Source organism: Olea europaea, chromosome 23 (assembly GCF_002742605.1).
Source record: "Olea europaea var. sylvestris chromosome 23, O_europaea_v1, whole genome shotgun sequence".
Lineage (NCBI taxonomy): Eukaryota > Viridiplantae > Streptophyta > Magnoliopsida > Lamiales > Oleaceae > Olea > Olea europaea.
In genome coordinates, this window is record NC_036259.1 from 881,763 (window position 1) to 894,147 (window position 12,385).

At 34.5% G+C, this 12,385-nt stretch overlaps 2 protein-coding genes and 1 pseudogene across 2 annotated transcripts; all 3 read left to right on the forward strand.

Moving 5' to 3' along the window:
* The window catches only part of LOC111372438, an 8,762-nt pseudogene extending 8,399 nt beyond the window's left edge, over window positions 1-363 (forward strand).
* Window positions 364-6,213: 5,850 nt separating this feature from the next.
* LOC111372439 (zinc finger MYM-type protein 5-like) lies at window positions 6,214-6,774 on the forward strand. The gene has a single exon (XM_022994796.1). It carries the CDS (start codon window positions 6,214-6,216, stop codon window positions 6,772-6,774), a length of 561 nt encoding a protein of 186 aa, XP_022850564.1.
* Window positions 6,775-7,090: 316 nt separating this feature from the next.
* On the forward strand, window positions 7,091-8,068 carry LOC111372440. The gene is made up of 3 exons (XM_022994797.1): window positions 7,091-7,337; window positions 7,384-7,509; window positions 7,830-8,068. Exons 1-3 carry the CDS (start codon window positions 7,091-7,093, stop codon window positions 8,066-8,068), a joined length of 612 nt encoding a protein of 203 aa, XP_022850565.1.
* Window positions 8,069-12,385: the final 4,317 nt, after the last annotated feature.

The following is a 12,385-nucleotide window of genomic DNA, read 5'->3' on the forward strand; positions in this document are numbered from 1 at the left end:
GTTAGAAGAGAAAATCATAAATTAATAGTTGTCAAATTCTATCGTTTAGGAGTCCATTTTAATATTTTTCTATTTAGTTAGTTAGGGTTATTTTCATCATTTTAGTAGTTTTTCAAGTTTTATTCAAATTTATCTATAGAATTAGAATTTCGTTTTGATTAGGACTCATTTTAACTCTTTAAATATATGTTAAGGATTTGAAAATGCTACACATGTTTTGATTAATAATATTTTACTTTTTCCGTCAGTTGGTGGATTTCAATATTTTTACGTCCGTTCAAATGAAATTTGGGGAACACGTATTTGTGTGTTGCGAACAATACTTTTTTAATATTATTTATGTTTCCATCCTGCAGGTGGTAACTAACAAGAATTTTTGTTTATATATCTATCTTCCTTATATTGATGTTTAGTTTTATCAGGTCCAACATGTTACATGTCAATCTTTTTTGTTTAAGACCTTATAATATCATCTTGAAGTAAATCAAAACCTATGTCTGTTCTTTTACTCCAAAAATCTCAATAAAGTTTAGGAGCAAAAACAACATTGGTCTTTTCTTAGAACAAAGTGATCAACTAAAGGAACAGTAACTGACTTAGCATCAAACGTGACAAACTTTTTAGGTACTTTCTCAATATAAATGCTTCTCTTAAGAACTAAAACATATTTGGTTCAATCTCTTATTATGTTGAGTCCTAAGCTCTTGGCATTGTCACGGCCTTTCATGTCAAATTTTGAATTTGATGAATCCTTTATGTTAGTAATAGTTTCAAAACATGGAAAAATAAAATAAAATAAAATAAAATTAATAACAGATTAACAGCACACAACGCTAAGTAAACACGAATTCTTTTACCGGCTCAGATTTGAAATACCCACAATAATCAAATTCACTCCTCTTAAATTCTAATGACGGCATGAAAGTACCAAATATTTTATTCCATTGTCTAGAAGATTGCTTTAGGCCATGCAAAGACATTTTAAGAAAATAAACATAATCAGCTTTATGTTTATCAACGAAGCCAGCGAGTTGTATCATGTAAGTTTGTTTCTTCCAATTCACCATATAGAAAAGCAATTTTAACATCACACTGTTTCATCTTCCAAATTGAAATGGGCAACTAATGAAAACATGTCTATGATTCTTGTGGTCTCAACTCAAGAAATTTTATATTCTAGTCTATGCCTTCTTTTGTGCAAAGAGTTTTTGCTACTAATTTGACTCTAAAGCTTATAGGTTCAGAATTACTTTTGAATTCTTAACTTTAGTAGAAGCAATGGGCCGGGCCAATTCGGCCCCTTTACCCACGAGCTTGCCTCTTCCCTTATGGTTGGCTCATTCGAGCTCGGCCCATGAGCTCAAAGTTTTTATTTTATTTTGTTTTTTTCTAATTTTGAAAACTCTTCTCATCTTTTCGGGGTTGGAATTAGCTACTTAATTTTCAAGTAGGCGAAGTTAAAATTATAGGTGAACGATTTCTTATGTGTACAATTCTTTCTTTTTTAAAATAGAATATTATTAAGAAAACAACAAAGTCCTAAGATGATGAAATTAAATATCATTTACCTAACTAGATGCAATTTCTATATGTTGATTTTGGACTTGATAATGAGTGTCTTGCCAATCCTTTATACACATTAAAATAAAATGTCTTATTTGAGACAGTTCTTTAAATAGGACAAAATTCGGCTACATGTACCAAAAGCAAACTCCGATGTTACAGTGCTAATTTGAAGTGTTGATAGATTACGTGCAATGACAGAAATAAGGGGATACTATCCGTTTGTGATAACTCCATAAATCAAGTAAATTTGAACTTATTGCATAAGTTGGATCTACAGTTCTAAGCATTTGATGATTAAAATTTCTATATAATTCTAAGGGAATTCCACCTGGATCTATGTTCAATGCACTTTGAGTATAGAAATATAGTAGAAGAATCTATATCAAATCTTTCATCCTCATTATATAAATTCAATAATTCTTAGTCTTGTTGATCAACTTTAACGGTAGAAGGAGGTATGGAAGGTGCCCAACTAAAATTTATACCCAATCTTAGTGCATATAATGCGAACATGTCAGTAAAGTGTTCTTTAGATTAGACTATGTGATTGTGGCATCAAAACCAGTGTTTGTAATTTTTCTTATAACATGTTCTGTACTTTCGAGTTATACCTAGGTTCCATTTCATATGCTAAAGGAAATCACATAGGTAAGTTTTCTCAATAAGTCTTCCCACGCGTGTTTGTGTTTGGCCAATAAGATCATGTTTGGTCAAACATCTCTTGAGTGATGGTTGAGGTGGGTAATCCAGATTCCCTATTACCATGCCATTTTGTTTGAAAATATCTGCATACTGCTTTAGAATCTTAGACACCATCTACTTACGACCCATGAAAACAAATTTGAAGTGTTCCCAATATTTTACAATTTGTTTAGATTTTTGCTTTCCTTTTGTGTTGATTACATCAAGTTTCTCGTTTTAATCAATATCATCTAAATCAATTGGACAACTACTCGTGCTATGACTAAAAATGACTTAACAAATTCAGACTACCTTAATAGAAATTTCATAAAATGACTGCTGGAATTGTTGAAATTTAGTAAAATTAAACAATAATTTCATTGACTGAAGTTTGGAGTATATTGGAGAGAATACATTAAGTTTGGTCCTTGGAGGATACCATTTGCCCCAATTTATTAGCCCATAAATCAAGCAACTTGGCAGCTTGATGTTATATCAGATACAGTATTGACCTAGAAGTACAGCCACCATCTAAATTTAAGAATGTTGGTTGATTCTTGAGGTCGGTCGAACAAGTGTTATGGTACCTAGGACGTAGCTGTGGCCTATGTCATGATTACTTGTCACCTTGATAATCAATTCTAATTTCTAATTGGATGAAAATAAGGTGCTCATGTCATGTGTGCCACTTGTCATTTTGGGAGTGGTTGTCCTATGGTGATGACATCACTCAAGATACATGTTCAAAATTGAAAAGATGATATTTCTAGATGATGGCGGGCATAGGCTGAGTTGACTTGTTGCAGGTCGAGCTAACTTGTCGTTGGTTGAGTTGACCCAACTTTGGTCAAGGTGACTTGTCATGGATAGGGTTGACATATTTATGAGTCAAGATGAACTATAACTAGTCAAGTTGACCTAACATGTGTAGGGCTGACTTGTCACTATTTGATCTGATCTAAGGATGACAACGAGTAGAGTCGAGCCAGCTCGCGAGTCGAAAATCAAGGCTCGAGCTTTTTGAAGACTGACTTTTTTTGGCTCAAGTTGAGCCGAGCAAAAGCTTGGTCAAAAAATTGAGGCTCGGCCCGAGCTTTTCGGCTCGGGCCTTACCAAGCCAAAATGGGCCGAGCCGAGCCGGCTCGGTTTTTTTTTAAATTTTCCCCCTTTTAATTTTATTTTTCTTCTTCCTTTTCTCTCCCTCTCTCCTTTAAAAGGCGGCTGGTAGCTACCTTTTTTAGGAGGCAGTAGACTGCCTTTTCACGCCATTATTATTATTATTATTATTTTTATCCAGTCGGCCCGCGAGCCACATGGGCCGGCTCGGGCTCGGCCCGGCATCCCAAGATGGGGTTTGGCTTGAGCTTTTTGCGGGCCGAGCAACGGGCGGCCCGAGCCTTCGAGCCTTTTTGTCATCCCTAATCTGACCTACCATGGGTAGAATTGTCCTTGTGATCTCCTTGTCCATTCTCTTTGAAGTGACTATTGAATCTTCATATGCTCTCCTTTAATTAAGGTAAATTTGAGCTGGTTTTATGAGTTTGAACACCAACAAATGTCCCCCAAGGTTTTCGGCTCGGGCCTTACCAAGCCAAAATGGGCCGAGCCGAGCCGGCTCGGTTTTTTTTTAAATTTTCCCCCTTTTAATTTTATTTTTCTTCTTCCTTTTCTCTCCCTCTCTCCTTTAAAAGGCGGCTGGTAGCTACCTTTTTTAGGAGGCAGTAGACTGCCTTTTCACGCCATTATTATTATTATTATTATTTTTATCCAGTCGGCCCGCGAGCCACATGGGCCGGCTCGGGCTCGGCCCGGCATCCCAAGATGGGGTTTGGCTTGAGCTTTTTGCGGGCCGAGCAACGGGCGGCCCGAGCCTTCGAGCCTTTTTGTCATCCCTAATCTGACCTACCATGGGTAGAATTGTCCTTGTGATCTCCTTGTCCATTCTCTTTGAAGTGACTATTGAATCTTCATATGCTCTCCTTTAATTAAGGTAAATTTGAGCTGGTTTTATGAGTTTGAACACCAACAAATGTCCCCCAAGGTCTGGACATTTACTTCGGTAAGTTCGGAGCTTTTGTTTTTCAGTTTGAAGTAACTAGGATCTTACTTTTTGGAAGTCAATCGATCACGAGTTAGTTCATCAATAAGGTCTGATTAATAACTATATCCTTTTCCAAGTCGAACTTTTGTTATTCCAAGTCGAACTTTTGTTATAAAATCTTCCCTCCAATTCCACGTGAAGTCTACACATTCTGGTTCATTTTTTTCATCTTACCTTTTGGAATTTAGACCTTAGTTTTTCTTTATTGATCTTAATCTCGAGATAAGTAGTTTCAAGAAAACTGGTCATTATACAATCCCTTCATGAGACAAAAGAGGAAAGTTGGTTTTACGATTGAGGGCCGACTCTTTCTGTAGCTTACCTAGATCAAATTTAGACGAGCTTGCAGAGAGTCGACCTGAGGCGTAGAGCCGGACCTGAGGAGAGTCCCAAGAGGCCTCTGCCTCAGGCCTAGCTTTTTAGGAGGCCCAACTTTTTGGTGTCATTTTTTTATTTATTTTTAAATAAAGCCCACCATGCATAATGCCTCAAAACTGCCATCTTCAAAATTTCATACAGACCGGACCAACGAGTAAGCCTTGAGAAACCAACGGTAGTCGGCAAAACGCCAAAATCAACAAGCCACCTCTCAATTTCTCATCTCCTTTTTTCAATGTCCATCCCGTTTTGCCAATTTTGGGTATGTCTATATTTTTAAATTTCTTCTTTTTCTTTCTTTTGCTTTCCTGCATATGTACTACAGTAGGGCAATTTCATATTTTCCTTTTCCTAGTCGATTGTTTCGAAAATGTTTTTCAAGATTGTTCCTTGTTAATTAATTGCTGGTTGGGATTATTTTTCTGTTTATGCATTGATTTTGGTTTTTGTTAATTGTTATTAAGTATTAATCTTATATTTTTAGTTTTGCAAACTAGTTTCCAAACTGATTACAGATTACCTGCGGTTGTTTATGAATTTATGTGGTGGTTTTTTGTACAAGGCACCAATTAGAACATAAGACTTGTTTTGGACAATGCCTAAAGAAATAGTGCAGAATAACAAACCTTTAGAGAATTAGAGATGAGTGTTTGATGGTGAGAATCCCAATAGTCAGTTCACTAGACCCGTATGATGTTTTCTAATCTTGGTGCTTATTCTTGATGCTGCTTGCAGATGGTTTTTCTTCATAATTTTCAACTTCAGAAAATGGTTTTTGAGTATTAGGGTCAATCCCTTTTTGCCTCAATTTTTTCATAATGGAAGAATTCCAAAGATTCTTCATTATCTGTTTTTCCAGGCAATTGAGCAGCAATCTGAGACCATCTGATAGTTAAAAAACGACACCCTCATGGACCATGAGAAGTTGGTTAAAGCTGAACATTCTTTTTTGGTAGTGTTCAGTAGAGAAATAAGGCTAAATAACAAACCTTTTAATAATGGACAAATAAGGCAGGACACAAAAGGCTTTATTCCTTTACATTGCTTTTGCAAGGTCATGGAATTGAACATATTCTGAGGTTCTGAATCTGAATGCTTTTTATATCTGAATTTAGGCCACATTATGATGATTGGAATGGTAACAATGGACACATAAGGCAGCCCACGATTGCTTTTATATTAACAGGGTAGTTAGTGAAATTTCACGAGCATCTGCATCACTTAATAATATCTATTTTGCAATTATTTGCTTTGATGAGTTTTATCCATTTAAAAGATTTTTAAAGGCATTCTATGAATCCAATTTTGCTTTGGAAGTTTTCATCACACTTTTAGATGACTATAACAGAATTGATTTTAGACACTAGTGTCATAATTTCCAGCTTTTCCTCTTCATTTTGGGTGTGTGGATTGATGTTATAATTCTTATTCTAACTTTACAGTCAAATATCAGTAATTGTTAGCTGTTGTGACTTGAGTCAAATACCATGGCTCCTAAATACGTATCTGGAGCTCAAAAAAAGAAGAAGAGAGAAAGTGTAGAAACATTATTTCGAAACCAAGCTGGAGATATGAATAAGTATTTTAATAACAAGAAACAAAAAGACAAAGAAGGAACACCAGAAAATTTAATGATTGAGGAACAACAGAATCAAAATGATAACGCTAATATGGATGAACGAAAAGAGAACGAGGAAGTGATTGAACCTGCCAATGTGTGTGAATCAAAGCAGAATGATGAAAATAATGTTCAACATGAAGATTTAAATCAAGATAATTACTTTTCTTTGAATTTTGAGGATCTTGGAAATTGGAAGGACGTTCACATTGATCAAAAAACAAGGGACATTCTAGTTGAAATGGATCCAAAAATAGTTGATAACATTTTATTTCCCAAAGATAGTCAAGTTAGACATTTTGATTCATCACAATATAAGCAGTTACTTGCAAATGGGCAGACAACTGATAGAAGATGGTTAGCGTATTCAATTTTTTTAGACAAGATATTTTTTTTTCCTCCAAGTTGTTTAAGACAGAAAAAACGATGAAAAACATTGGTCAATTGGGTAATGATGGATACAAATATTGGGATAATGTGCATTGGCGCCTTACAAATCATGAAGTGGCTAAGGAGCATACAGGCTGCATGACTAGTTGGACGGAATTGGAAAATAGGCTTCAAACAAAACATACAATTGATGAAAGTGTACAATTGACCATTAAAAAAGAAAGAGAGTATTGGAAAAAAGTGTTAGCGAGGATAATTGCTATTGTAAAAAGACTTGCTAAAATACCTCGGCATTTCGAGGAGATTGTGAGCAACTTTATGTTGGGAACAACGGACTTTTTTTGCAAATGATAGAAATGGTTGCTGAGTTTGATCCAATAATGAAAGAACACATTCGACGTGCTCAAGCACGTGAGATTCAGTATACCTATCTTGGTCCTAAGATTCAAAATGAATTAAAACATATGTTGGCAGACGAGATGAGAAGTGCAATTGTAATGAAAGTGAAACATGCAAAATATATTTCTGTCATACTTGATTATACTCCAGATGCGAGTCATGAAGACATTTTGATTCGTGGACGATTCAATAAACTCGTCAATGGTACAAGAATATTGGATTAAATTTTTGACAGAGGATGATTTATCAGGACTTGGACTTTTCACTGAGCTTAAAAACGTGCTAAGTAATCTTGAGCTTGATATTGATAATATAAGAGGACAAGGATATGATAATGGAACTAACATAAGCGGGAGACATAAAGGTGTACAAAAAGGTTACTTGAAGTAAATCCTAGAGTTTTCTATACTCCATGTGGTTGTTATAGCCTTAATTTAGCATTATGTGATAGACAAATTGTTGTTCTAAAGCCATGTTCTTTTTTGGAGTGATACAACGCAATCACACATTAATCACACATTGTTCTCACTTTTTCTCCCAAACGATGGAAGATTTTTAAAGATAAGGTTGAAGGTTTGACACTTAAGCCATGGTCACAAACACGTTGAAAAAGTCACGTAGAAAGTGTGAAGCCTATAAAAAAGCAATATGTACAAATAAGAGATGTTTTACTTGAACTGGCAAACATTGTTAAAGATTCTAAAACAAAGAGTGAAGCTGAGTCCTTAGCAATATATGAACTTGAGAATTTTGAGTTTTTGCTTGGCATGGTCATTTGGTATAAGTTATTGCATACAATCAATACTGTGAGTACATTTTTTCAAGCTGAGAACATGGATATTGATGAAGCTATCAAATGTTTACAAGCACTTATTTTGTTTCTCAAAAAGTATAGAGAAACTGGATTTTCTAGTGCCATGGATGAAGCTAAATAAATATAAAGTAAAATGGGAATTGATGCTGTATTTCAAGAGAAACGAAGCATTCAAAGGAAGATACATTTAGATGAAAATGGGAGTGAAAATGTAAAATAATCAATTGAAGAATCTTTTAGAGTTGATTATTTTCTCTTTATAATTGATCAAGCTCCATCTTCACTTCAAACCCATTTTGAACAATTCAAACATTATGAAGAGATATTTGGATTTTTGTTTAATGTGGAGGAATTAAACAAAATGCATGTTGACAGTTTGTTGAAATCTTGTGAGAATCTTGAGCAGTATTTGAAACATAATGGACATTTAGACATTATTGGTGATGACTTATGCACAAAGCTGATAGTCTTGAAGTACTATTTACCAAAAGAAACAAAAAGAGCAATTGATGTGTTAAATTACTTGAAGAAAATGAATGGTTGTTTTCCAATTACTTGCATTGCTTACAAGATTTGCTCACTATACCATTATAGTTGTATTAGTAGAAAGAAACTTTTCCAAGTTGAAATTGATAAAGGTCTTATCTCCGATCGATTATGTCACAGCAAAGATTGAATGGATTGGCCATGTTATCCATTGAGAAAGAAATTATTGAACAACTCGACTATACAAAATTGATTGATATTTTTGCCTAAAAAACTATAAGATGAGTTGCATTTAAGTGATTTTTTTAGAACATTTTAGTATTTTAATTGATTATAATATATACATTTTGAATATTTCATTTTATTTATTGCTTTATTTCAATTTTAAATTAACAAATTTAGTTCCATAAAACTCTTACACACAAAAAATGGATTGCTTGCTATGGCTAAGGAGCCCAAATCTTGAAGTTCGCCTTAGGCCCAGTGAAACACAGGTATGGCACTGAGTGAGGCGCTTCTACATTTTACATGGCTCCTCCATCCATGTCGACGAACTTAACTCGACCTCCACCCCTTACCAATTCAGCTTGTCATTTACTCATAGATGGACTGATCATGAGCAAGGCTTTTTGGGCCAAATGAGCGCTAATATGTCTTACATCAAGGTTGTCGTTTATGCCCATCATTCCATTCTCTATATAATGATGATTTTGGAAAATGTACAATTTTTTTATTTTTTTATTATACTTTTGTTCTTTTTGTAACGTTCTTATTTTTATCAAGTCATTTGACTTTTTCCATTTGTTTAAACTGGCCATCTAGAAGATTAGGGATAATGCCTTGGTTATTTTCCAAGTTGCCAAAGAGTGAAGAGCTCGCCATGGTGAGGTTAGGACAAAATAGACCAAGAAGAGGACTTCTTTAACTACTTGTCTGAGGCTAAGCTAGTGGTTAAGGCTTAGCAAGAGATGGAAGTTGGGGACTCCTAGCCAAAAAAGAGCTCATCATGGACAAGTTGGATTTGGAAAGAATCAATGTCGTTGTGGAGATGAAAAGAGTTAAGGCGAAAAGGTCTGAGTGGTCGATGCAATCAATGCAGTGGGGAAATGGAAGGCCTTTCCAGAAGTTGACACTTTAAACAAGAAAGATCACGTCATTACGCTAAATGAAGTCATCAACTTCATTAGGATAAAAGTGCTAGATTTTTTTCTCTAGTTTCTTCTATGAGGCACTGGAGCATTTGGAGGCATTGTTGGAAGATATAGTTGGAGTTGGTACTTCCTAGATGCCTCATGATGATGACTCTGACTGTATTTTAGATGACCATCCAACTTAGTAAGACAACTTCCCTATCGCCCAACATGATCGTTTATTTCTTTAACTATTGATGACTAAAATTGACGTAAAAATTTAGAACAGCTTAATCAAAATTTAGTAAAGTGCCTGCTGAAATTGCTTAAATTTAGGTAAATTAAAGGATAACTTCATTAAGTCGGATCTGGTGGACCTTTTGTGAAGGACTGATGAACTTAGCTTGGACTATTTTGTAGGCTTGGTTACTATATCTAAATGCTATAACACTTATAACTTTTGCACGATGAATTGAAGAGTAGGCTTTGTTAGTACATCTAAGTGTTGGAATACTTACAACCCTAGCTTGTGCTGCTGAAAAGCAAGCTCTGTACCACTAAAATTGATTATTTGTTAACTTTCTAAAATCTTACTAATCTAATTACAGATATAGACTTAACAACATGGATTGCTATATTTTACTTTGGCGATTTTATTAATGACGATGAAGGAAAATGGATATGGAAACGAAGCGGGGGTGGTGAAATGGTGGAAGGAGTTCCAATATCTTCAAATACTTCATATCATGATCTGTATTGTGAAGTGCTAAACATTTGCAAAGTTGATTCATCTTCACATGATGTTGAGAAGAAATCTCTTTTACCTAAAAATAGACAGTTTTCAGTCCCAATTAAAATTACTTCAGCTAGGCAAGTGCAGTGGTTGCTATCTCTCAACAAATTAAAGAAATTCTCATTGTCTAATTTGGGTAACCCTTGCGAGCAAATATCCAGTTGACCATCCATAAGAAGAAGACAATGATTCATTTTATGAAGTAAAAGCCGATGAAGTTCATTTTGAAAAAATGAAAGCAGTAATCTTCTTTGTGAAATGCAAGATGATAACAATGAAGTGTATCAAACTGAGAATATTAATTAGGATGAGTTGGAGACAGCCCAAGACAATAATGTGGATATTACTAAAAATGCTAATACTATTTTTTCTCTGCACATGGATCTAAAATACTTCAAAACAATAGAGAATAAAATCTTTTTACTAATGAGCACCTTGAAACTTCAACTCTTTCGTCACATGTGATTCCCGAAGATGCAGATTTAGAAGATTGTCAAATTTTCAACAACAAAAAGATCTTAGGATGGAAGTCCACACGCTTGCAATGAAGTATAACTTTGAATTTAGAATGAAGAAATCAAATAAGGAAATCTATACAATTGTTTGCATAGATGAAAATTGCATATGGCGCTTGCGAGCAACTATATTCAAAAATTGTGATTACTTTCAAATTCACAAGTATGCACGTGAACATACTTGCTCTATGAGTATTCATCGAAATGATCATCGACAGGCAAGAACGTGGGTTGTTGGAAGACATATAATGCCTAAGTTTCAAAATTCCAACACTGTATATAGACTTGTAGATGTCATTAGTGACATGCATCGGGAATTCAGGGTAGAAATGAGTTATCAGAGGACAAGAAAGTTACAAAAATGTGCTTTAGAAGTTTTAAGAGGTTCCCCTGAGGATAGTTATGCTAAATTGGGCTTATATTCTTGTAATTTCGTTAGAACTACTCCTGGGAGCAACATTATCTTTAAAGATTGACAATGAGAACCGCTTCAAGTACTTTTTTATGGCTCTCAGACCTTGCATTCATGGATTTCATTCTTTAATGCGGAAGGTAGTTGTCGTTGATGAAACATTTTTTACCAAGAAATATAAAAGTAAGCTAATTATTGCTACTTGTCAAGATGCAAATATTTAGATTTATTCTCTTAATTGGGGTATAGTTGATTCTGAGAATGATACATTGTGGACTAGATTTTTTACGAAGTTGAAAGAAGTGATGGGGGATACCGAAGATCTTGTTGTTATATTTTGGTCGACATCCTAGTATTATCAATGGAGTTCAAGCTATCTATCAAAATGCCCATCCTGGTTATTGCATATACCATATAAAAGGTACTTTAAGGACAATAACTCAAAAAACTGAGATTTTTCTACTTTTTAAAAAAGCAGCAGAGGCATATACCATAGAAGAGTTTGGAAATTATATGAGCGAAATTAAGAGAATTGATATTAGAGCTTGGAATTATTTAGTCAAAGTATGTTTCCATAATTGGGCCAGGTCATACTTTTAGGGGAACCATTACAATATCATGACATCGATAATGCAAAGTCACTGAATTTGGCATTTAAGAAAGATCGACATAATTCTATACTTGGGGTTGATTGAGAGTATTAGAAAAAGATTGTAGAATGGTTTTATGAAAGGCATGCGAATGCACAAAGCTATACAAGTACTCTAATGTCAATAATTGAAGAGAAACTATGTAAAAATGTTGATAAAGCCAATAAGTTTGTTGCCGACCTGATCAATTAGTTCAAGTATAAAGTGAGGAATGACACCATGAATTTTACTGTAAACTTGGATGGAAAAAACTTGTACTTGTAGATGGTTTCAATTAGAATATTTACAGTGCGAGCATGCAATAGCTATGGTAAAAAAGAGTGGTTATTCAATTTACTCATTCTGCTTTCTATATTATAATGTTAAATATTGGAGAATAGCTTATAGTGATGCTATTTTTCCTATACCAAATGAAGTTGATTGGGAAATTCTTGAAAATTTTGGTTCCTCAA